At 59.9% G+C, this 24,383-nt stretch overlaps 1 protein-coding gene across 2 annotated transcripts in view; it reads right to left on the minus strand.

The window, feature by feature from the left end:
• The window catches only part of BLTP1 (bridge-like lipid transfer protein family member 1), a gene marked incomplete at both ends in the record, with an annotated part of 94,790 nt that overhangs the window by 22,024 nt on the left and 48,383 nt on the right, over positions 1–24,383 (minus strand). The window contains 24 exons of one of the 2 annotated variants that reach the window (XM_084245711.1): positions 306–396; positions 861–970; positions 2,033–2,156; positions 4,652–4,782; positions 4,948–5,148; positions 5,426–5,652; positions 6,545–6,604; positions 7,792–7,990; positions 8,636–8,847; positions 9,763–9,931; positions 10,744–10,929; positions 11,547–11,644; positions 13,565–13,670; positions 14,017–14,261; positions 15,287–15,525; positions 16,244–16,450; positions 18,905–18,955; positions 20,278–20,371; positions 20,519–20,764; positions 20,957–21,663; positions 21,956–22,131; positions 22,923–23,098; positions 23,562–23,720; positions 24,062–24,281. In XM_084245711.1, the coding sequence (XP_084101837.1) occupies positions 306–396; positions 861–970; positions 2,033–2,156; positions 4,652–4,782; positions 4,948–5,148; positions 5,426–5,652; positions 6,545–6,604; positions 7,792–7,990; positions 8,636–8,847; positions 9,763–9,931; positions 10,744–10,929; positions 11,547–11,644; positions 13,565–13,670; positions 14,017–14,261; positions 15,287–15,525; positions 16,244–16,450; positions 18,905–18,955; positions 20,278–20,371; positions 20,519–20,764; positions 20,957–21,663; positions 21,956–22,131; positions 22,923–23,098; positions 23,562–23,720; positions 24,062–24,281 (4,434 nt within the window). The remainder of the gene's footprint in view (positions 1–305; positions 397–860; positions 971–2,032; positions 2,157–4,651; positions 4,783–4,947; positions 5,149–5,425; positions 5,653–6,544; positions 6,605–7,791; positions 7,991–8,635; positions 8,848–9,762; positions 9,932–10,743; positions 10,930–11,546; positions 11,645–13,564; positions 13,671–14,016; positions 14,262–15,286; positions 15,526–16,243; positions 16,451–18,904; positions 18,956–20,277; positions 20,372–20,518; positions 20,765–20,956; positions 21,664–21,955; positions 22,132–22,922; positions 23,099–23,561; positions 23,721–24,061; positions 24,282–24,383) is intronic. The other variant, XM_084245712.1, reaches the window with a different exon arrangement.

Raw genomic sequence — 24,383 nt, forward strand, 5'->3', positions numbered from 1 at the left:
TAAAAGTAAAAAACATGGCTTGAAAGTAAATATACAAAAGACAAACATTTTAGCAACTTTTAACACGCCGCCTTGAAGCTGACCTTCCACCCCAGCTCTGCCACGCCCTCTCCTTTCTGCGCGAGAACGCCGAGCGGCAGAGCGTAAACATCGCACACTTACGTGGGTTTGCACTTGACAAAAAGAAAAATCACCCAGGACACTCTCCCGCCTGAAGGCAGCTGCACGGCCAGGGGCCAGGACCCTGGGCGACCCTTCAGGCCCCGGTGGCTGCCAAGGTCCACGTGCCCAGGGCACCCTCTTACCGTGTCCTGGATGTTGAAAGTGACCCTGGGCCCGGGAGAAGCAGCGTCCACACGGATCTCAGGGAGCTCCTCTGTCTCTCCCGCCCGAGAGCTGTGACACAAGGAGCAATGACACCCATTTCAGAAGGGCCTGGGCTCACGAACATCTGGTCCATGAATCAACATTCCATGTCCAAAATCTCTCTCATCCAAGGACCAAGCTTCTGGTTTTCCACTTCAAAGCCACAGCATCCCACAAAAGAGTCGGACTTTTGTTTGACACAAGTGTGTGAAAACCAGGCATGTGAGACAGAACTGACATCTCTCACCCCCCAGGGCGGCTGCCGGGTGGGGATGGCCCTGACATCAACGACACATTTGTCCCCCTTCCTCCAGGTGCTAAAGGCAGTGCAACTCGCCTTCCCTCGGAGGCCAGTCGGAGCCGCGCTGGGGAGGCCCCGCTCGGCAGCAGCGCTCGGGGCGGCCCGCAGGGGACAGCCGCCGCGCCTTGGCCTCGTGAGCAAGTGTCCCGTGGAGATGGTTTGCTCTCCCGTCTCTGGCTGAAACAAGTACTACCTTGTCCTTTCCATCCGTTTGAGGGGGGGCCTTCCAGACGCGGAAATGCTTTTCGATCGACTGTAACTTGGTTTGTAGCTCAGACCCCACTTGTCCTTTAGGGAAGCGGCCTAGGGAGCCGGGAGAGGAAAAGCGGTGGTATTATTAGCTCGCAGGACAAGCCCCCCAGGTCGGGGCAGGCGGCTCACAGCCGCGGCTGAGTATTTCCCCAGGGAACATCAGAGCAGGGCAGGGGTGGGGATGCCCTGTCCTCACGGCATCGGGGGGCGGGGAGGGGGTACAGCCATGAAGACTGAAGAAGGAAGGGCCATGACGACTTAGGAGGAGGGTCCCGGAGAGCCAGGGGGACGGGAGGGGTGGGAGAAGCCCCTGGAGAGCGCGAGGAGGCCGCAGGGGCGCAGGGATAGAACCAAGGGGTCGCCGCCTCCTCAGCTGGCAGCCAAGGTCTTGGCAGCAAAAAACCCCCAGTAAGACCCAGTGGGATGGAAGGGGCTAGACGGGAGGCAGAGGGAAAGTGGGAGAGAAGCGAATGTCCAGAAGTCAGATGCACTGCAGCGACTTGCCAGCCCGCCCTCCTGAGTGATACTTTTAAGCCTCCTATCGGTGTAAAGCACCTTCCAAACAGTGCGGGGTCAACGTCTTAATCCCAGTGTACCCCACCACTGTCTGGAGAAGTTCTAGAATGACTCTACTACACCTCATAGTACGCATCTGTGCGTTCACCTCAAGTGCTCAGAGACTGGACAAGGGGTAGGGATATCATTTGTTCTTTGAGAAACTCGAAGTCTGGTGAGGACGAGCAGCCTGAGGCAGCTCAGACAGGCCCGGGTACGGAGCCCTGGCGGGCAGAGGCGGTGTGGCGTGACCTCCCCATGAGCGGGGTCGGAGGTCGACAGGAAGGCGCCTGCAGGAAGGTGGTAGGCGGGGCAGACGGGAGCCTCCACCTCGCAGGCTTCCGTCTTGGGCCCTCGGGACTTACAGCCTTGGTCAAATTACTTGATGTCTCTGTGACTCAGTTTCCCCCCTTTAAAATGGGGACATTGACACAAGCTGCTTTCAGGGATGTGTGGGACCCACAGGCTATGGGGCGAGGCCCGCGGGTGCAGGCACCCGGCGGAGATGAGGCCACCACAGCCCCCATGGTCGCCTCGAGCAAGGGCCGGCCCGCTCACCCGCATGCTGGATCGACGCAGCTTCTTGCGGACGTCTCTCCGGATGTCGTTCACGGCAACGGACTCCAGCTGCTGGTAGCGCTGGATCTCCTGGTTGATGGTGCCCTCGCTGGCGCCCAGTTTCCTGGGGGAAAGCAAAGGCGTCGCAGTGATGCGCAGCCGCATGGAGTGGCTCTGCCTGTCCCTTCAGGGAGCTCCGCCCCGACCGGCGAAGCCCTGGGCTGGCCCTGCAGCCTGAGACAGCCATGGCACCGGGTCCCGCGCCCCTGCCACACCCAGATCCTCCAACAATTTCTGTAGGAAAATTCTACATAGAATTGACGCCTAAGGCGAGGCTTTACGAGATGCCTCACGTCATTTTTTCCTAAGAACAAAGCTTGAACTGTAATGTCAGTTCACAGGAACGTGGGGTACTGCATCACAGTGAACCCACAGACAAGCTCTGAGGCAAGCCCCCATCAAGGTACAAAATGCACATATTCATGTAAAGTCCTTGAGAGCAAAAGAACCAAAATGTATGCCTGGGTAGCCTTAAGCAGTAACTGGTAATTGCTGGTAGCCTTGATGGATTCTTGGAGATAACTTGAATTTTTGCAAAGTCTGGATCAGAAAAATTAACAAGATTTTGTCTGAGTCTGAAAGAATTTGCTACTGTGAATTTTGTCTACACAATTTGTTTTGGGCATGTTTGCCATTTTGAATCCTGGATTTGTTCACTTGCTGGTGTAAGACAAGATTCTAAGTTTCTGCTTCCTACTGAGGAGGGTCTGTTGTGGAAAGCACTCTTTAGGGTGCATCATGTAACTGTACCAGGTTTTCATACCTGTGTTGTTGTTGTCCCTCCCTAGTGTGGGGGAGGAGTAATCTGTGCTTAGATGTTGAATCTGCTCTTTCAGCTTCTGTCCCAGAGTGGCTAACAGAAGTAAGGAGATGACTCCTTTTAATTGAAAGTTAATTACTGATAATTTGATTTTGCTTTTTCAGGTTCTATTCCAGGAAACCCAAGGAGTGCCTGCTTGGTGGCTAACAAGAGATGACTCCTTGTGCTTAAAAGTTAACTGTTACTTTTATTCTTTCAGTTGCTGTACAGAATACCCCAGGATTGACTTCTAACAAAAAGTCTTCAACACTGAAAACCCTAAGGTGATAAACAAGGTCATGTAACTCTTGTGATTAATAAAACTTTTCCTTCCTATTTCCAAAGTCTTAGGTTTGTAGGATGACAACCGGAAATTTTTCTGCCAGCAACACTCCACATTTTTTTTGGACTTGGACATTTTTTTCTGAGCCTATGGAGTAAAACTGCAGTTAACATAACATATTCTACGTGGCATAACTAAAAAAAAAAAACTGTCTTTGTCTATATGTTGTATGTCTGTATGTCCTTGTGTCTGTCTTGGCCTAGAGAGGTTGAAATATTGTTATACGTGGTGCCCATAGACGTTGAAAAAAAAAGAGTCTCCAGTTATGAGAAAAACTAAAGGTTATGGTTTGATTGTCAACATTGTGCTCCTGAACTAAGCCGGTGCCTTCATAGAGATTAAAATATTGTTGTTTCTGTTAATTTTCTGATATTTATGGCAAAGCTTCCCAGAAATCTAAATTCAAGTACAAATTTGGTAGCCTGTCATTTGGCTGATGCAAGGAAATTTTGTGGAACCTCAGTAGAGCTCCTGAGACACTCCACGAAGTTTCTCCTTTTCCTCCTGGGAAGGCATTACATGAATTTGTTCTATTTGGCTTTTACCTAATGAAGTAAAACTGGAAGGGAAGCATTGCCACTTGGGAAAATGGTAAAACTTTGGTATGTACAAGATGTTAACAGTAGTATCTGGTATGTATGTAAATTGTCAAGGGTGATTGTCACCTTGTAATATTGTATAATTCAATTGTTTCACACCTACAGAAATTGTTTCTGGAAACATAGGGAGAAAAGGTCTCAACAGATTCCTATTGATGGAGCTGTTGAGAGTAAAAAACTTTCCTACAAAGGACTGAAAAGACCTGGAAATACACCTGACATTTACTAAGGTTTCTTTGACATAATACTGGAAATTTTTTTTATGCATTCTGTCCTGAATCCACGAAGTTTTTGTTTTGTTTTGTTTTGAGTAACCAGGATCTGCAGAAAGGTTGCAATTTTTTTCCCAGCAAAGCTAACTTGTCACATTTTCTCTCCCCTTGATACCAACATGGCATACAAAAGTCAGGTGTCGAAGACCAGGCAGGCGGCGGGAGCCGCCGCGGGCAAGAAGAGGACCAGCAGCCCCGCGCCCGGAGGACAGGCTCAGTCCCAACCCACCCGCAGGTTCTCGGCTGCTCTCCCAAGTGTGGACAGCGCTGCCCATGTCCTGAGGGCCTAGCCGAGGCCGCACCCAGGCCCGCGGTTGGCGCTCAACACGTGCATAGTCCATTCCCCACTTAAAAGCCATCACCCCACAAACATGAGCCTCGCAGGAGCCAGATGTGCGCTGTGCACCAGCAGATGCAGCATCTGCTGGTGACAGGCGGCCCCGCAGAAACCACACGTGGGTTTCAGAGGAGCTGCCTAGAGGAACGTCTGGTCTCAAGCACCACCCACCCACAGCCCCGCCAGCGACGCCCCATCACCGCACGCACTTGAGGTCATCTATGACCTTGGCCTGCTCATTCAGCTCCCTGATGTCCACCACACGCTTCACGGCCTTCCTCCCCCGCAGCTCGCCCGCCTGGCTGCCAGGAGCCCCTGGTCGGCGGTACTCTGCGGCTTCCTGAAAGAGCAAGAGCAGATGCTCACCGCCGCCCTCAGCCGGCCGCTGCACCGCCCGGAGGGCGCCGCAATCAGAGCAGCATGCGAGAATCAGGCCGAGTGCCCGGGGTGATCGCCAGTGATTGGTAGCCGGTGAGCTGGGGCACAGCCCCGTGCCGCCACCTACATTTCCCCAGGAGTGGGCTCTGCATGCTCTCTCGTGGGTCTGGCCCCCCTCAGGGGGGCCCCGTGCCTCGGGGCCACACAGAAGCTCTGCAGGAACAGAAAGGCGCTGCTGCGGGGGCCGCAGGCCCAGAAGGTGGTTCACCAGACGCTGCCCGAAGGTGAGCTTGTGGCCGTCTCCACTGGCCGGGCCTCCCTCTGTGCGCTGCATGAACAGTCCCGTTACTCCCCTCCAGGCCTCCCCCACGGAACTGCCCACGGCAGGCAAGGCGTCTCCGCCAATCGCAGCGGAAGCGTGACAACCTCCTTGGTGCTGAGGCGCGAGGACCCTGTCCGTGCCTCCACTGGGGCCGCCCCCACCCCACCCCTGCTGTCCGCAGGCACCTGCGGTCACCGTGGGCCAGTCGGGGGCAGACATGTTGAGCAGCGTCGCGGCCGAGAGGCACGTGGCAGGGGGGCGAGGGCCGCCCACAGCGACTCACCGCGTGGGTGGTGGGGGACGCGGCGTCCACCTCGTCCTCATCCGACAGGTCAGCCATGTTCACCGAGGCGAGGTCGGCGATGTCGTCGGCGTCCTCCTCGCCCGTCAGCGTGGTCAGCGTGTTGCCCAGGGCGCTGAGCCGCTTGCCGATGTTGGGGTCCATGTGCACGTCAATGCCGCACATCTTCCAGAGCACGTTGAGCGTCCAGGTGCCGGCGCTGCTGCTCTCTGCACGGAGCGCGGGGGCTCGGGCCGGCCCGGCAGACGGGCGCTGCACCACCCTCTGTCCACCATGGGGGGCCGCCCACTGGGCGCAAACCCACCCCTTCCTGGCCACGCAGGACAGGCTGGGCCAGCTCAGGAGCAGGACCCGAAGGTGCCAGTCCTGGTGAGGGGCCCTAGAAACCTAGGGGCCTGGCCCTTGCCCAGAGAGCCACTCCCCTGAGGGTGCACGGAGGCTGCCACGGGGAGCACGTGAGCAGCAGGATCTGCAACACAATCGCTGCCACCGTCCTCCAGGTCCTGAGCCCGGCGCCGCCCCCACTGGCTTTCCCTGGCTGAACCGATGCCCAGCCTGTCCCCAGCTGTCCAAGGACACTCTATGCCCTTCCCACCGCCACCAAGCCAGGTCCAAGCCCTCGGCATGGGGCGGAAGACTCCCATCTTGTTCCACAAGCCTGCTCGGGCCAAGGGGGACGCACCCGGCTGGACTCTGTGCCCAGGCTCACAGGGCTGCCTCAGGTCTGACCCGCCGTTTTGCCCTGATGCCACCCAGGGGCTGAGTCCCTGTCCAAGGCCTGCCCTTCCTCAAGGCTCCCCCTGCCCTCCTAGAATCCTTCAGTCTGGTCTTTTTCTTTCCTCCTACAACTTTCAATACAACCAGAGTTTCGTATTCAATTGTCCTCATGGCTCACTACAAGTGGTCACCCGGCTGAGCCTCATGGAAGTGGACAGCGTGGACAGAGACATGCTCACGCCCCTGCCCGCAGCCCTGCACTGCAGCTCGGCCACAGCTGGTCAGTCATGGCCTAGTAAGTGCTCGTGCACGGTCACTGCGCCACACCTAAGCTGGGCAGCCCCAGAAGGTCAGCAGGCACCCCCCCATCCACCGCATACTCACCGGCGGCCGCCTGTCCCGCTGTCCTGGAGCAGACCTCGTAGGTGCCATCTGGAACCACACCTGCTTGGACAGTGGGCCTCAGTGAGGGCTGGGGGCTCCGGTCAGTATCCCCAGTACTTGTCCCCAAACCAGACACAGCTGCCCCCCCAATGCTCGCCCGGCACAGTGACGAGACCCCAGAGCCTTCCCGCACCGACTCCACCCCACGGCCAAGGGTTTAACTGCAGTTCGAGCTTCCCGTTCTGCTGCGGCACCTGCTGGTCAGATTCCGAAGGCCAGAGTCTGGTGACTGACGTGGCCTCAGGGGCCGCGGGCTAGACTCAGGGGGTTTATCTCCTCCTCTGCTGAGGAGCTGAGAGGAGACTGGTGGCTGGATGGAGCCACAAGGCAGGGCCCCCAGGAGACCTCGGGGCAGCTGACCAGATGAGCGCTTGGAGACAGGGGGCGCCCTCAGCCCTGGAATGGTCTTTAAGCACAGAAAGTAGGATCGAGGCCTGCCTTAGTAGCCCTTAACTAATGCCAAGTCTCAGTCTGACCCGGCAGTGCGCACGTCTTAAACAAGGTGTTCTTTCCCAACCCCCAGGCCCCGGCATCACTGGGACCTGGGCTGCAGAAACACCTCTGTTAATTTTGGGACACAGGGTCAATGGGAAGTTTCCCATTCCTCAAAGAAAACCCAAAACTGGAAGGAAGGTCTTCTTGCAGGGAGAGGGGAGAAGCCAGCACGAACAGCACATGGCTTCTGAAAATCCACCAACTTGGGCTGAGGAACTTTGTTTCTCAACCTTTCCCAATTCCTCACATACAATCTTCCTTCATCAGTAAGATCAACGAGGCACTACCAACTTTGACATAATGTTTATAATGTGAAAATGGATCCAAATAAACTCCTGAGCTTGGCAGCGACAGAGTCAGAGGACTCACAAGGGAACATGCTACCTACCAGGCGGGCATGTGGGTCCCCCAACTGGTAGCCGAGGCTGGATCCTGGCCCCGGTCACGGCCTGTGGCCGTGGCAAGACGGAGTCTCTCGTGCCTACCACGTCCTCTCACAGCCCCGGGGGTCGACCAGGGTCAGGGCCCGAGCGGACGGGGATCAGCCTGCCAGGCACAGGCCGGCTGGCCACTCCCAGCCCTGAGAGGCGCATGTCCACGTATTTGTGTCTTTGACTAGAAAGGGGCCAGCCCACGGCGTGCAGTCACCGCCTGCCCAGGGGCCCGCCCCACGGAGAGGAGGAGACACTCACAGGCGTTCATCACCAGGTCCCCCCGAACTTCTGGCTTCCAGTCATCCCAGGACGTCTCGAAGCCGTCGGCAAAGCGGATGCAGAAATTCTTGAAGTGCCCCTTGCTGACCAGAGACTCGGAGGAGCAGGCGGTGATGAGCGTGCTCTCGATGGTCAGCACCAGTGCTGAGCCCGTGTCCAGGTCCCCGGGGTGCGTGGACTGCAGACAGTGGGGACAGGCTGCAGCCCGAGGCTCAGAGGATGCTTTCAGAGACCACACTGCTCACGTGACACGCATCTGCTGCCTTTCAACTAAAGACTGGCAAAGTGCCGGCAGCTTTCCTGCCCAGCCTGGCGGTCCGCTTCCCGTGGCCACATGGCGCCCACAGCTCCCAGGCCAGCCACCTGCACTGAGCGTCACGGACAAGTCCCGGACACAAGCATGCACACCCGCCGCCCCGACCAGGCCCGAGCCAGACAACACAGTTGCTCAACTGGGCTGACATCGGCTGCTCGGGCCCAGCGGGCAACCGCCCCTTCGCCCCCAGGCTCAGGTGCGCAGACACAGGTCTGCCCCGAGTCTGAGAGGAAACCGTGTACACACCCACTCACTCGTCACCACCGCAGCTGAAAAGCTTCTGGAAACCCCTTCGTATTCCAGACGCTCTATTAACCACTGGGAAATGGCTTCTTACAAGTCCCCTGTAGCCTACCGGTAAGCACATGCCAGCAATTTCTCTGCTATGAAACTAAAGAAACTAGGGAAAGAAGCTGCTTGTCTGTGAAAGCCAAGCCATTGGAGGAGGCCGCCGCACACTGAGCCCGCCCCGCCCGGCGCCCAGGGACCACCCCCACCCACACACACCTGCGCGGCACTGCTGATGGGCAGGCAGATGCCCAGGTCGTTCACCGTGAGCTGCAGGAAGAGTGTCCCGAGCGCCTGGGCGGACGTCTGCTGGATGCCGGGGAGCATGTCCACCACCTCCTTGGTGGCCACGTGGATGTCCCTGTGCAAGGCCATCCGCTGCTCGTTCCAGTTGTCGTAGGCAGCCTTGTAGTTCAGCCAGAATAGCACCGCTTTTGGCGATTGGCAGGAAGAAAGCAAAAACCGAAACCAAAGCTGGTCAGCGAGAGAATCTCAACCATGGCGAAAGGCGACTGGTGAGTGAACAGGCCACACCCACCCAGTGGATGAGAAACAGCAGCCACTGTGGCAGCTGGCAGCCTGGAGGAGGAGGAGGAAGCACAGGCCCGTGTCTGCACCGAGTCGTCCCTGAGATGCCCACTTGGGCCACAGGAAGACACGTGGGCCCTCCGGGCTTACTGCGCTGCCCTGAAGCTCCTGAGGGAGGCGCCACCTGCTGGGCCTGCACCAGGGTCAAGGGCACGCGAGCTCAAGAAGCCTCAGGCCACTGACCGGGAGGGGCGAGAGTGGCAGGGCTTGGCAGGCTGTTGAGGCTGATGGGGAGGTGCGCTGGCAGTAGCCTCTGAGCGCCTGGGGGCTGGGCACGCGCACTCCCTCCGCAGTTGGCTTAGACCACGCGCAGCACCGCCTGGATCCTGGCACACGGAAGGGGAGACCAGCTCCCGCGTCCTGTTCCCCAAGAATGAGCCCACGCCGGAGGTGGTCCCACAGGCCAGAGGCCCCAGCCCCTGAGACTCGGTCCCCAGGTCCCCCAGCCGCCTCTGCTCCCGCCCGCCAGCGAGGGTCCCCGAGGACCCCGTTGCACATCTGACGCTTCCTGACACGCTGCGTGCCATGGGATGAGTGGACCGATGGCACCGCAGTACCCAAGCCCGGGACAGTGCCGGTTAGATTCTGAACCGGACGTCACTGCGCCCCAGGCCCAAGCAGAGAAGTGGGAAGAGCAAAACAACTGGAGGCGAAAGCAAGAGACTGGCCACCCAGATTTAGCGGCTCAACTGCTAGGCGCTCATGCTGGCCACGCTCGGGCGCCTCGCCAGCACCCGCGCAGCCCCTCGGGCGCTCACCTCGGTCAAAGGCAACGGGCTGTGCGTATACAATCGGCCTGTTCAGGGTGATGAGCACAGCCTCCCTGTCTGAGGAGCCACTGATTTCCTCTCGGAGGGCATTTCTCAGCCCAATTCTGGTCTTAAAATAGGCAACTTGATGAAAATCAGAACCGGCTTCCTCATAAACCTAAAATGAAATTAAAGCCTCAATAAAGTCAAGCAATGGAAAATGTGTTAGTAAGAAAGCTACACGTTCCCGCACCAGTGACAGCACCGTCCACCCAGAGCACTGCCCGCCGTCCTGCGCGTGTGCTGTCGGCGTCACACCGCCAGGAGCACGGGTCACCGGAGGTGCTCACGGGCATGAGCCACAAGCATGGGGTCCCGGGAGCCTAGCGCCGGGGGCTACAAAGCGGTTCCATGTTGGAAGCAGAACTGCTGTCCTCTCAAAGGTGCTCCCATTTGGAAAAGTTAGTTTTTCTAGCGATGACAAGAAATGGTCATTTATTCCCGCACATAACCTCTGTCACAGTCACTCAATTTTGAAAGTGACTGGTATCGTTTTATTCTATTCCTCAAATTAAAGAAGAAAAAAAGGTTAATTAACATCTATGCAGTAATTCTAAGTAGAATGAAAACAAAATCCCCAATATGTGAGAATTGATTTTTATAAAACAGAATCTGATGAACCGTTACCTAGGTATTATTTTGGTGACTTCACATGTCTGACCTTATGGTATGCCAAACTTGCCAATATTAAAGAGGGCAGCTAAGAAAGTTGGAACATTTGAAAAACTGGCCAATGTTAGCACAAAGCATTGAAATAAAAAATGTTGAGCAAGAGCAGGAGAAAGGACGAGCAGCTGGAGAGTCTGCAGCTACGAGTGCCCCTGACGGTGACAAAGCGTCCCCCGACCCCGGCGTGTCAGCCCAGTGCGGCTGATCAGTGCAAGCTTCAGCCCAGATCAGTGTGGCAGTGACGACATTTCCTGCACTCACCTGGTGCTTGACAATCTGCCCGAGTGCCAGGTTTAAATCCACTTGGCATTTGCCGAAGAGTTTGAGGTAGCTGCTACTCCCCGGGGAAGCTTTGGTTTGAAGTCGGTTTGAGAGCTCCAGTTCAATCAGCCCAGTCTCAAGCCTCACGGCTCGCATGGAGGGTGTGGTAGCCGTGACCTGGATGCCCTGGAGGGTGCAGAAAGGACACCTCGGTCAGCAACGCCCTCCACACCCTCAGGGCAGGTCTGAGCTGCTAAACTGACGGCGAAGTCTCAAACTCTCACATCACTGAGGACATTTTTAGTCATTAAATTTCATGTCAGTGTTTTACGTTCAAAGTCTAGAACACTCATGGGTTGAATATTACAAGTAAATAACCTTTGAAAGAATGATCTTCACCTTTAAGAACACCGATATCTTAAATAATGGAAATATTAGGATTTATGTTAAGGCACTACTGTTAATTGGACAGGTGTACAAACTATTCCTTGCAGGGTGATTTGTAATGTTAATAATTACAAAAAAGGCAAAACACTTATCAGAAAGGAGCCGGTACACTACGTCTCAGGAAGGTAACGACCTGGACGTTCTGACATGGAAAGGTATGCTCGGTTTCATGCATGCGCATATGAAAATACAAATAGGAAAAAATCAAAAGGTTATTCAAACAACTGTTTGGATGGGGTTAGGCCTCGTTTTGATTTTCAATTTGGCATTCTTTTGTGTATTACATGAATTTTCTACAACAAGCATACATTAATGAATTAGAAAAATAATTCCAGAAGCATCATTACTTCTGTTACCTTAAACTGCAAGTTCAGAGAATAGAGTAGAATTTTTGGCTTTTCTCCATCTGCTGTCCCATCAGGCTCATTCCAAAGAGGAATAGGCTGCTCCCCACCTAAAGGAGGTAAAATAATTGAGGGGTTGGGGCAATTCCTTTGAAAGGGAAATAGCATTTTTGCACACTCAAAAGAACCATGAAGCAGTTTTTTCTCTTTACTGACCATGAACCCAGTCTTAACCAGGGAACTGAGGCCAAGTTACATTTCACCGACGCAGGTGCTTACAACAGGATAATCCTGTGTATAGGTAAGTATTTGCCAAGAATATTTTCTAAGGATTATTTCAAAGCATCATCATCAAGCCAGGAGAGATGCCCCTGGTGTGGGCACAGCAGCGACACAGCCGGAGAGGCCACCTGGGCACATGCCGGGCACAGTGCATCTGCAGGCGAGTGTGGACTGGCTGAAAGGCGTGTGCTGCGCCCCTCAGCTGGCTGCTGAGACGAAAAACAAGCATAACTGACATGCTGGGAAGGAGAAAGGGGGTCACATATAAAATGCTCTGATAAAACCATGAAGCCAGCAGCACGGAGCTGCCGAGAGCACGAGGCTGGTGTGGCTGTGGGCTGCGACCTCGGTGTCCTGGTCGCCTCACCAGTCAGAGCCCGCAGAGCGGCTGGAACCCAGGAGCGACTACACGCAGAGCCCACATTAACCATAAGCCATCACCAGGCAGGCGGCGAGGCCGGGACGGGGCCCGAACTCACGGCAGCCACGAGCCGGCTGGAGGGGTCTGGACAGGCCACCTGGTGGGAGGAAGGTCCGTGGGCTCAGGGGGCGTGGACGGGGGAAAACGCCACTACCTCAGCGAGATGCAACCCCCTGGTCTGTGGGCACTAAGAGAGCATTAAAACACATGAGACCAAACTGCCAGAAACACAGGGAGAAATAGAGATGTCCACACCCTCATCAGCTTGGACGGACCCACAGCAGCCGTCAGCAAGGACGGAGCCGACACCAGCGGTGGCGTGGGCCCAGCACGGTGGCACGCGTCAGACCCTCCTGTGTCATGACACAGGAGCGCACCCCCACCTCCACAGGACCCTCTGCTCAGAGCCTGTTTGCTGCGTGTTGCTCCATCCCTACAGATGCCCGAGCTTCTTTTATCCAGTTTCAGGAAAAGAAAGTCTTAAAATTTAAAAGAAAGAGCTCAGCCTCCGGCAAGATGCATCCCACAGTGACTCCACAGAGTGTCAGAGACGCCGCTGGTCATGCGGGGGACGGGACAGGCCACGGCCTGAGCGCTCTGCAGTACCAGCTCTTCACCGCAAGAGCTGCATGGCCGTCTCAGCTCTGAAATTACTGAATTATTATTTCAAGCAGTGGCAGTCCTGAAAACAGTCTCCTGAGCTCATAGCCCAGCAGCTTGCAGGGCAGCGACTGTCACAGGGAGACGATCCCAGCAGGCGACGGCCACCCCAGGGCACATGCGTCTCTCTCAGCGACCGTTTCGGAGAAGTGCCGAGGCTGCGGCTGGCGTGGCCCTCCCTGCCTGGAGGAGCCCGAGGCCTGCTGGGCAGCTCCTTACCCAGAGGCCGCAGGAGCGCTCAGCCCCAATGCCCAGACAGGCCAGCTGCCCTCACAGGCCATGTGTCCAGGCATGGCAGGGACGCCAGGAGGCCGCTTGCTCCTCTGGCAGATACAGCGCCGCCTCCCCGCTGGTGTCCCCACCCCCGCCGGACAGGCTGCAGGAGGCCTCTGCATCCCACAGGCCCGAGAATGCTACCTCATGCGCTAAGTCAACACATTTAAGTCAACACGTTTCCTGTTAAATGTAAAGCTGTGACTAAGAAGCTCGTTTGAAGCCTCCTCTCAAGGCGAAAGGGAAGAGCTGAGCCAGGACCTGCTGGAGACGCGGGACCTGAACGCTGACCTGCGTCGGTGCTGTGCTCTGCCCAGCCTGTGTGGGGCTGTGGCAGGGGTGGGCGGGCAGGTAGGGGCAGAGAGCCTCACTCTGGGGGCGCCGGACATCCTACCTGACACCTTCTGGATCACTTCATTCACCTCCTTCATGAACACCTTCTGCACAAACACCAGGTGGTTCAGCAGGTCCGTCGTCAGGTTGTGCTCGAAGGAACCCACCTGCAGACACAAGGGAGCCCCGTAAGCCGCGTGCGGCCCGGACGGTGTCTGCTCCAGCCAGCGCCTCTGATCCCGGCCACTACCTGCAGGGCAACTACCTGCGCTGTGTTGCCGAGGTGCGCCAGCCCCTCACCAGCCTGGGCACAGGGCAGCAGTCGGCAAGTGTGAGGAACCGGGAAAGGAACCGGAAATCACACCAGGCCACGTGACGTGCTCATTTCCAAGCCAGAACACATGGACGAAAGGGACAGAGCACGTTTCCGCAGCCCCCCCCCACCCCCACCCACAGGAAGCCACGGAGCCCCCAGGGAGAGGCGGGGCAAGGCCCATGGGGAGGGGGGCGCACCTCGGCCACGCAGCGCAGGTAGTTGCCCTGCAGGTAGTGGCCCTGCTTGGGCGGCAGCTCGTCCAGACTCCAGGCCGGGTCGGAGGGGCCGTCATGCTCCTCCATGACGTACTTGCCCGACATGGTGACGGGCGGCAGGTTGAGGCTGGCGGAAGGCGGGATGGTCGACAGGTCTGTGGCAGAAACTTTTGAAGTGAAGCGCAGCCTGTGGTTCGGCAGCTCGAACGTGAACCTGGTCTGGGCACCTGCAGGAGACCAAGAAAGTCTCCGTCTGCTCAGAGGCGCGGTGCGTGGCGCGCCCTCGGCCGGAAGGGCCCTGCTGCCCCCACACGGAGCCTCAGACACCAGAACGGGAGTCAGGTCGGCTTAAGAAACATCCTGTCTTTAAGTTCACATCACCTGAGGATGACCGGGGCTGGCAGCGGCATCCAGTCCGCACCTGCGCCCACCCACAGGGGTCGACAGGAACCAGCTGGGCAAAGGCGCCCACCCTGGCCCCATTTCCAGGAGGACGGAGGCCATGACCCACCAGTTGGCGGAAACACAGCCCAGGGGGCCACTCGCCGCCGACAACGCCAACTTCATCCACCGTGGACGCAGGCACCATGGCTCGCACGGTCTGGATGCTCCCGACCCCTGGACTGTGGGGCCGCTCCCCTAATGCTCAGGGCTCCGACATCGGCTCAGGGCTAGGTGCCGCCCTGGTCCCAGGTGGGGGGTGCCCGGCGAGCGCTTCCCACAGGCAGGCATGGCGATCCCTGAACCGCCATGGACCAGGCTCCCCCACCCTCCAAAAGCAGACGCTTCTTTCCTTCCTTTTTAAGACGCTTCTGACAGTGCTGCTTGGCAGAATTTCCACGTTATCTGGGGCCTCATGTGCTCAAAGATTTCGCACATGACCTTGTGGTGTCCCAGACCCAGATGAGGTGGGCAGAGCAGGCCCAGAATGGCCATTTAGTACTTTCCATGCACAGAGCTTCCGGGATCACGTTGCCAGGGTTCTCAGCTGCGCCAGAAACACTTTTTCCAGCTGTGGATGACAGGAGTCCTCCAAGAGACCACGCGGGCCATAGCCTCCGCCACGCAAAGCTGATGGGCAGGGGCAGCGGCCAGAGGGATGCTCGCACCAGCCCACGGCACGGTGGGCAGGCCAGCAGGGAAGCGCCTGTCACCCTGTGGCTACCCATCACCTGTGGCTGCTTGTCACCCCGTGATGCCCATCACCCCGTGGCTGCTTGTCACCTGTGGCTGCCCGTCACCCCGTGGCTACCTGTCACCCCATGGCTGCGCATCCGCCCCATCTTGTATTCGGCCTTCAGGGAGGGCAGCAGGGCCGCCCCGATGGCGATCCCGTCTAGCATGGCACTGAACTTGAGGACGATGGGCTTCTTCTCCAGGCCTTCCGGGAGCTGAGGAAACTCATTTGTTTCTATGGGGGTTTGATTGATGCTCGTTGGGGTCTTTTCCGAAGGCAGGGGGGCTGTGATGTCATCTCTGACAGGCGGGGGGCTACAGAGCAAGAAAAGGACACGGTTAGATCAGCAACCCCACTGTCAGCTAAAGCTGCTGCGTCCTCAGTGCAAACGCAGCGAGCAAGCAGAGACGTGTTCTGGCTGACCCCCGCTCAGGGAGACTCCGAGACGCGCAGGGCCAGCGGCAGCCCAGCACGCGAGGCGGCCCGTCCCACCCAGCCCAGAGCCCGCCACACGGTGCCGTATGCTGGGCCCAGGCAGCCTCTCACGGCTGCGCCCACCGCCCGCCTGCAACGCTGAGAAGAGCTCTCGAGCACGCTGTACAGCCGGCTCCTGTGCCCACGGGATCCCCCGCCCCGCGACAGGAGAGCCATATTCGAATCATCCCCACGCGTTAGCTTCAGACTTGGATGAAGGTGACCTCGGACCAGGAGGTCCAGAGAGAGCTGGGAAGCCGCTGGTCCGGGCACCGCCCTCCACCCCAGCCAGGAAAGGGGGCCTGGGGAGACAACGCTCCCCGGTCACTGTGCCTGCGGCTCGAGCAGTAGCCGCTCTGAAAGCAGGACTGGGCGGTGCAGACGCGGGGAGCAGAGGCCACCACGGCCGCGCGCATGGGACGCCCACAGGGCAGCGGCACCGCGGGACACCAGGTGGGGCCGGGGCCCTGGTCATGCATCCGCGGATGGGTCCAGCCTGGTGCGGGAAGTGCCCCCCCCCAGGGTCCCCACAACCCCCACCCCATGGGCAGGACTTACGCGGCGGAGGGCGGCCGGAGCAGGTCGGAGATCTGCTGGGACAGCTGGTGGGAGCTGCGCACCATCATGCCGTGCAGCGTGGCGGGGTGCTGCGGGATGCTGACGCTGACCGCCCCCACCTTGGCCACCGCCGCGTTGCTGGTGCGCAGCCCCCGCTGCGCGCTGTAGAGGGCCTGGGACTTGGCGACGCTGCACTTCACCACGGTCCTGCGGAGACACAGGCGTGAGCGCCCACGCGGGGGCCCGCAGTGCGCTCAGACCCGGGCGCAGTCGGGGCTCAAAAGACGCCTCACACACGTGGATCACACAGCGAAGGGGAGTTTTACAAAAGCACCGAAACACGTTAACCTTCCACCTTCCACACCGAGCGTCCGTCTCCTTCTCTGTTGCAAGGAGCCCAGCGAGAAAGCGCGGGGAGGAGCGGGGGCCCCGCCACGGCAGCACACACCACACAGCTGCCTGGGCATCGCCTCTGCTCCCCCCGCGGGCCTGCCGCCCACTCGCAGGAGACGCAGCGGACAAGCAGCCCTCACTACACACCTCAGGACCCGATCAAAGAAACTAACCCGACCAGCAGCCAGCATGTCACAAGAAGTCAGCAGGAAGGGAGATCAGCTGCTCTCCACGACCGCTTCCCGCCGTGGCGGGCCTGGCGCCCAGCGCCCAGCAGCCAGCACTGCCCGACCGAGGTCGGCGCTTCCCAGAGAAGCACAGCAGACACATCCCCCAATTTCCTGACCCTCCTCCAGGGCCTCACACAGGCTGGAGCACAGGGGACACTGATGTGTGTGGAGCAAGTGGCAGAAAGTGCAGCAGACGCCGCCTTTCGACCCACACACTGAGGTCCAGACGGGCAAGAGACTCTTGACAACAGACTCAGCAAAACACTCAAAATGCACATGTCGTCCCAGCGGCCTGTCCATTCCCAGACACCTGTCTCTACCCGGGCACAGAGGGCTGAGGCTCACAGGTCTGAAGAATCGATCCTTCACCTTAAACTTCTATCAGAAAAAACCCCAAGAAGCAAAACATGGCTCCCGCAGAGGCCTGTGTGCAGACGGTGACACCCAGGCCCTCCACAGCCCTGAAAATGGGCCCCAAGCACGGCACAGCCCCAAGGGCTGCTCCCTGCTCCCACGCATGCGAGCGAGGCTGCGCTGGCCACTGAAATGTTCGTCTCTGCTAAGTCACTGTAGTAAGTGAAGCTGCTGTCATCTGTGAGGTTTCATCTCAGACTCTCTCGATAGGAGGCTACACAGGGCACCGACTCACTACAGCTGGGTGGCCCGAGCCCCCGCTGTAAGCGCCAGAGATGCCACCACAGCCGCGAGCCCATGCCAACTACCCAGTGCTCCCAGGAGACTGCCCGGCAGGGTGTGAGGAGCCCCAGGCCGAGCAGGGACAGCCCCTTGAGAGGCTCCCGATGGTCGCTCAGTGCCTAAGAGAGCACTGAACCCGGCCCCGGCCCAGAGCCTGCAGAAAGGACTGCTGCAGAGAGAGTGGGCGGGACCTGACTGTGGGCACCTGCCAGCTATGCCCGGAGCCAGACGGCACCGCTGAGGGACGGTTCGCTGGCGGTCCAGGCTCCTGGGCCCAGCGGCATCAGCTCCCCTGGCTTCTGCATCCTGGGTCCCCACGACAGAGCCTGAGGCAGGCCGCCGTCCACCGCAGCAGGGGGTGGCTCGGGGCTCTGCGTGGCCCTGCCCACTTGGACAGCGAGCAGCTGGGGGAGACCCGCCCACCGCGCAGGGGCAGTCCCATGACACCGACCAGCCCTACAAGCCGAGTCTCCCCGCCTGGCAGAGGACCCCCTCGGGGAGGGCGCCGAGTGCTGCCCATGCAGAGAGGGGCAGGACACGGACTCGGCCGGCGTGGAGGGGACGAGGGTGTGGTGTTCAGCCACTGAACAGCTCCCCCTCTGAGGTTACTGTTTTTTTGGGTTATCTGTCCAGAGACCTCAGTAATAACACGGATGGAAACGATAAATGTAGCAACATGCGCATCCAAGCAGAACCGGCTCCTTTCTATACCTGTTAAGACGACACTGATGTGGAAGAGGTTTCCAGAAAACATTCCCCAATGAAATACAGTGTCCCTGCCGGCGGACGAAGTGCTCACACCCAACCCGCAAAGACTCCCAATCACCGACCTGACGCTGGCGCCACCTCCCCCGGCCACGCGGCACGCGCGAGCGAGCCCCTCCCCGGCAGAGCAACGGCGAGACTCGCCTTCAGCCAGCACGTCGCAGGTCATAGGAAACGCCCCGGGAACTAGGCGGGCAACACGCCCCTGCACAGTGAGGGTGGGCATGCAAACAGCAGAGGTCACTGATTTTTTTTTTTTTGGCAATCAGTGAAACCGCTTTGCCCCTATTACACACCCAACACTAGCGGATCTGCGGGGACTGTGACATTCAACTCCTACCGGCACGAGCCCATCGACCTACCCATCGCGGTCTTTCAACAGCAAAGCAAGGGGCAAACAACCAAAAAGGTGCCCTTACCTGTGATTTCCTTGAATGCCAGCAACCCTCAGTGCACAGAGGTCTATGCCAGAACCACACACAACAGCCACGCACACCCACAGCCACGCAGGGCCCACGCCCGAGACCACCGGGACCCGCGCTGACCACAGAGCACGAGAGAGTGGGACGTGACGTACAGAAACTCCTGCTTGGCTGTGCTCGTGGGAGACGTAGGAAAGTCCTCCAGTCTACGGATGAGGGTTCCAGAGAAAGCAGGGAGACAAAAGGGAAGCAGGCAGCATCCGTGAGTCAGCGCTTACGAGACCCACCACCCGAGAAGCTTCTCTCACTCCCACATTTGGAATTTCCCTCAAAGGCCCTCTTTGGCTACTGTGCTAGTCCCATTGCCTTTTAACTGAAACTGGAAGTAAAAAGCCAGAGGATAAATCCAGAAAGTCTTGACATGACTAGCGCTCAGCAGGGCGTGATTCGACTTTTCAAGTGAAACAAGGGATCTTTGCTTGAGTTTTGCTATGACAAAGCAAGAAAGATCAACCAAATAGCACTTTTTGAAGAATGTTTTATAAACATCGTTCTGCACGTTTAGAATCTACCTGAAGTACAGCGAGGGGGACGCCTTCCCAAGGGCCGGGCCCTGCCACCCCCCGCCACCCCCCACCGCCTCCCGACGAGGCGAGGCGGCCCTGGCTCTGACCGCCGGCCCTCAGTCCGCGGTTCCGTGGGGGCCTCAAGCTGCGGGGAAGGACGCCCTCCAGGCGAGGCTGCAGGTGCCTCCTGGGAACAGCAGAGCCGCCTCTCTCAACCCCCGGGGCTTCCTGGTCTTTCCGGGAAAGATCGCTTGCGTAATTACTCGTAACCAGCTAGTCGCAACTAACTAGCCACTAGTCTAAATCTACCAGTAAACTGCCTACTTCTAACTAGTTTTTACAGATTAACTAGTTGTAATTAACTACCGGTAATCAGCGAGCCATAACTAGTCGGTAGTATTAAGAGAGCAAATGGTCAAAACCTGAATTATCAAAACGGGCTTGGGGGCCACACATAAAGTCGCGGCCTGAAGGCGTGGGGCGCAGGGTGGGGGCCCGGCGAGGAGGGCGCAGACTCCGGGGGCAGACCGGCAGTCAGGCGGGCACAGGCGTGGCTGCCAGGGCGAGCACAGGCAGAGCAGGGAAGGCAGACGCCACGGGGCCGGCCCACTGCGGGGTCCCCCGGGCACCGGTCAGTTCTCTAATGCAAAACGGCATCAGAAACCCCGATGCCGACGAGAACATGGGCGCCCGGAACGAGCAGCCCCGGGCACCTCCGCTGTTCCCCGAGCCTGGGCATCCCACTGGGTCTGCACTGTCCTTAATTTCCCCCCCACGGAGCTTATGGTGTGTGGGGGACGGGAGGCAATTAGCGAACCAATCTGAGCAAGAACGATGGCTCTCCTGTAAACATTTCTTGGGCGACATTCGGAAGGGCAGAACCCCGAGACCTGGACCACGACGTCGGTCTGGAAGCCCCAAGGGTGCGGGGCAGGGACCACGAGCCCCGAAAGGCCACTCACTGAATGTTGGGCGTGACGCCCTCCAGCAGCACGATGTTGACCCCGCCGATGTGCGCGGTGGCGCAGGTCTCCGTCATCTTCTGGTGCAAGACGTCTGACGGGGGAGAGGGGCTGTGAGCGGGGCCGCAGCAGGCGTGCAGACGGGGGCCGTTCTCAGATGAAGGGGCCGGCCGAGCCGCTCTGGTGGCCGCGCCGGCCGTGCTCAGCCAGCCATGACCGGGCGCCCGCAGGGCCCACCCACCTTTCATCTTCTCCTTCAGCGTGAAGCTGCCATGGATGCGCTTCAGCTCCGACTCCATGGTCAGCCCCCCGATGTCGGCCTCCAGGTGGGTGCGGGTCACCATGCCGATGCCGAACACCACCAGCGTCACGTGCTGGGGCTCCGCCGAGGCCGCGCTGCGCTTCCGCTGGGCCCGCGCCAGGCTGCCGTCGTCCTGCTCGTCCTCAAACACCACTCTGCACGGCGGCTCCGTGGGGCTGCGGACGCCTGAGAAGCCGCACGCGGGGCGGGGCCCTGAGGGGGATGGGTGGCCCCCCCACCCGCCCCCTCTCCCACCTCCTCCCACCAGCGGCCCCAGCCCCTCTGCGCCCCCTGGCGTCAGTCGCCTGCGCGCAGCTGGCGGTTCTGCTGTCGCTGCCCCTTCCAACGGAAGCGCGAAGCCACGAAGCTCCCCCTTACCCGCGGGCCCAAACGCCTCCGAGGACGTCTCCAGGATCCCCGTGGGGTCCGAGATGAGCGAGTAGAAGTTGAGCAGCTTGTACATGTTCTGCCAGCACTCGGCCGAGGGCTCGCTCTGCTCCGACACGGTGATGGAGTCCGAGTCGTCCATGTGGATGGCCATGTGGTCCACCACGTCCTTGGAGCCCTTCCTGGACACCTTGGAAGTTCTCCGCTCGGGTCTCCCCAGGGAGTTCTTGCCCCGCGGCTCCTTCCTGCTGCTCTCCGCGGGGGCCCGCTTGCCCTTGGCGTTGCCCGCCCTGTTGCCGCCGTTCAGGCTGCCCCGGGAGCTGCGGCTGAAGTCTGAGGAGCGAAAGTCCCGGTGCTTCCTGGTCCGGAAGGTCGGCGTCGGGGAGGCCGACCCCGCGGTGTACCTGCTGAGCTTGATGTCCGTCTGCGTGGCCTTGATGCCGTCCACCATGGTGCTGAACTGGTGCACGAGGCGCACCAGCGCCATGTCCACGTGCTGGCTGATGGACTGGCAGGAGACGGTGAAGTTGCAGTGGAAGGTGCTGTGGTGGCGCTTGCTGAGGTCGTGGAAAGTCAGGGCGTGGGCGGAGGGCCGGGGGGCGCACACGGACTTCTCCATCACCATGGCGCTGAGGCTGAAGGTCTCCAGCATCAGGGCCGGCTTGAACTCCAGCGGGGGGAGGTTCACGTGGCCGGGCCTACGCGTGGGGAGGGGGGGAAGGACAGGCTTTACCGCCTTCTCCAGGGACGCGATGCCCATTACCGTGCAGGAGACTCTGCGGTGGGATGTGCTGGCTGCAGGGGGACAGGTGATGCCCACACCCTCCTGAGGGAGCCCGCACGTATGTGTGAGTGGGCTGACGCCCACGAACTGCAAGACGTGACTCGACCCAGGACGAGAAAACACGGCCCCTGCTCTGCCAAGGGAGGGCACCGTCCCTGTGGGCATCCAGAGCCCTGCCCAGAGCCAGCACAGCCGCGGGCACACACCTGCGGGCTCTCCGGCCCCTCCTCTCCTTGGCTGTGTCCGAGTCCACGATGTCCGCCCGCAGGCAGTCCAGCGCCCCCGAGAAGGACAGGTGCTCCCCAAAGTGCACGCGGCAGCAGAGCGGTGCGGCGTCTTGTGCCTGGATCCCCGTGTGGCTCAGCAGGGGCCTGAAGACCACCTGGAGACAGGAGGGCACCGCGTCACCCCCGAGCATCCTGTCCTGCTCAAGTGGGAGGGACACAAGGTCTCGCAGAACCAACAGCTCTGATTTTACGTGAACTAAACAGTACACCTGGCAGCTCTGTGCCACTTCAGGTCTGCCAGAAGGGCAAAGGCCCTCACCCTGCCCGAGAGCCTGCACTGCAGGGCATCCTGCGTCCCGCGCCCACACAGGCACGGGCGCCCCCGGTGTTTCCATGCCCGTCTGATGAACTAGGTCAACAAAGCAGCCCAATGTCCCACGTTAACATGAAAACACTTCACGGAACGTCAAGGAGATCTGGCCATTGCACGAGGCACCCTTTTCTCCCTTCTTGCTCCTCCTCCCGGCCAGCACGCTCCCCGCTCCTCACAAACAGGCGACACGCTCTCCCCTTGTGCTGAAAAAGCAACACCCTCACCCAGCCCTGCCCTCCACGTGCCTTCTGGCTGGGCCTCAAGGTGCCTCCACAGAGGCTGAGTGCCGCCCCCCATCTCTGCAGCCACGGGGTGGGGCCCCCCTCAGCACCTCACTGCCCTCGACCTCCACGCGCTCCCCCCGCCCTGCACGCAGCGTCCTCAGGCTTCACTGCTCTGCTCAAGACCTCTCCAGCCACCACCACTGCCCCCGCACGGTTCTGCAGACACAGGGACCCCGCACCGCGGCGGCCAGTCCACCCCCAGTGACAGGATCACTGCTGCTGGGTGTGCAGCCCTCAGCCCAGGGGCTTCCCATGTGCGAGCCTGGTCAGGGCGATGGGACTGGCTCACCTGGGCATCGGCAAGCTGGACCGCGGGGAAGCCGGGGTGGGCCTCCTCCACCCCCGCCACGTCGTCCTGGCTCGTGCTGTGCTGAGACTGGGTCCCGTCCAGAGTGTTCTGGTCACTGGACAACACGGTGTTGAAATCCGAGGCCGAGGGTATTGTGGGCAGATTGGGCGCCACACCTGACGGAGGCAATGTTGGAGGTTCGTTCACGCTGTGGGGATGGCATGGGACCTGCCCGCTGCGGCAGGAGGCCCGGCTCGGCATCCCAGGCACCGTGCGGCAGGAGGGTGGCCAGATACCACCACAGGGACAAGCGGCACCAAGCTCAACTGTCAGCGCCCATAGGCCGAGCTCTTTGGGAGCCCGGCTGGTGCCCGCCAGGCCGCGGGCTGGAGCAGGTCATGAGAGCCGCTGCCCACACCCTGAGTGCACCGGAGTCTGCATCCGGAAACCGCCAGGGTTGTACTGCCCACCCCCGCCCCTGCCCCCACTGCGGGCCAGGCGAACCTGTCACGCACAGCCTGAGCCAAGACCCAGGGCGGGCCCCACACGGGCCCCGCCCGGCCTGCGGCTCTGGAAAACAGGCCGTGCCACTACGGCACGCGTGGTCAGACACCCGGCAGACGCCGCGCTGGTCAGCACCTGTGGGGAGGCTGCTGTGCCCGGGCCTGGGGGCGGGGGACTCCTGCGCAGGGCCCGCTCGGCCACCCACGGCGTTGGACATCCAGTTGTAGAAGCTCACGGATGACGGCTCGGACAGCAGCGGGTGCTCAGACAGCATGTCCGTGGCCAGGGTGGTTCCTGGAAACACAGCTGGGCTGAGCAGGGCTGGGACTTGGGAGCTAAGAGCAGGAAATGTGATTTCTGCCGCTACTTCTGAAAAGCCGGGCTAAGACGGCCACCCCCGCGGACGTTTCCAGACACAATGACTCGGTGCTCGTGTGTCACGGCAGCCGTGACCACCCGTCCTCACTGAGACAGGACCCGCTGCTGGCCGGGCTGCACCCACCCTCGGCGCCCGGGGGCAGCTCTGTAGATGCGGAGACTCTACAACGCAAACGAGACGCAAAGCTTCCCAGGCCCCACCTCCAAGATGGGGCAGGACCAGCACGTGTGGCCTGAACGGGCTGCCCTGTACGCACCTGTCCTGGTGAGCGAGCCACTCCGGCCAGCTGTGCCCCCCCTCTGGGGTGTCCCCTCCAGGAGGTTGTGCAGGCTAGGGAAGCTGCCCGTGAGGTAGCTGAGCAGGCTCTCCTTCCTGGGGCTCTCCCTCGCTGGCGCCCCGGTGCGCCCGCCATGCGCCGGTGAGTCCGTGGCGGTCTCCCCGCTGGTGTAGCTCAGCGAGTGGTAGGGGTGGGTGCCCTGCGGAAGGAGCAGGCTCGTGGGGGCGCCGGGCAGGGCTGCGCATGGCACCTGTCACCCTCACGAGCCCAGGAGCTGGGCAGGGGGCTGGCTCCGGACAGT

Source organism: Talpa europaea (assembly GCF_964194135.1).
Source record: "Talpa europaea genome assembly, chromosome: 10".
Classification (NCBI taxonomy): domain Eukaryota; kingdom Metazoa; phylum Chordata; class Mammalia; order Eulipotyphla; family Talpidae; genus Talpa; species Talpa europaea.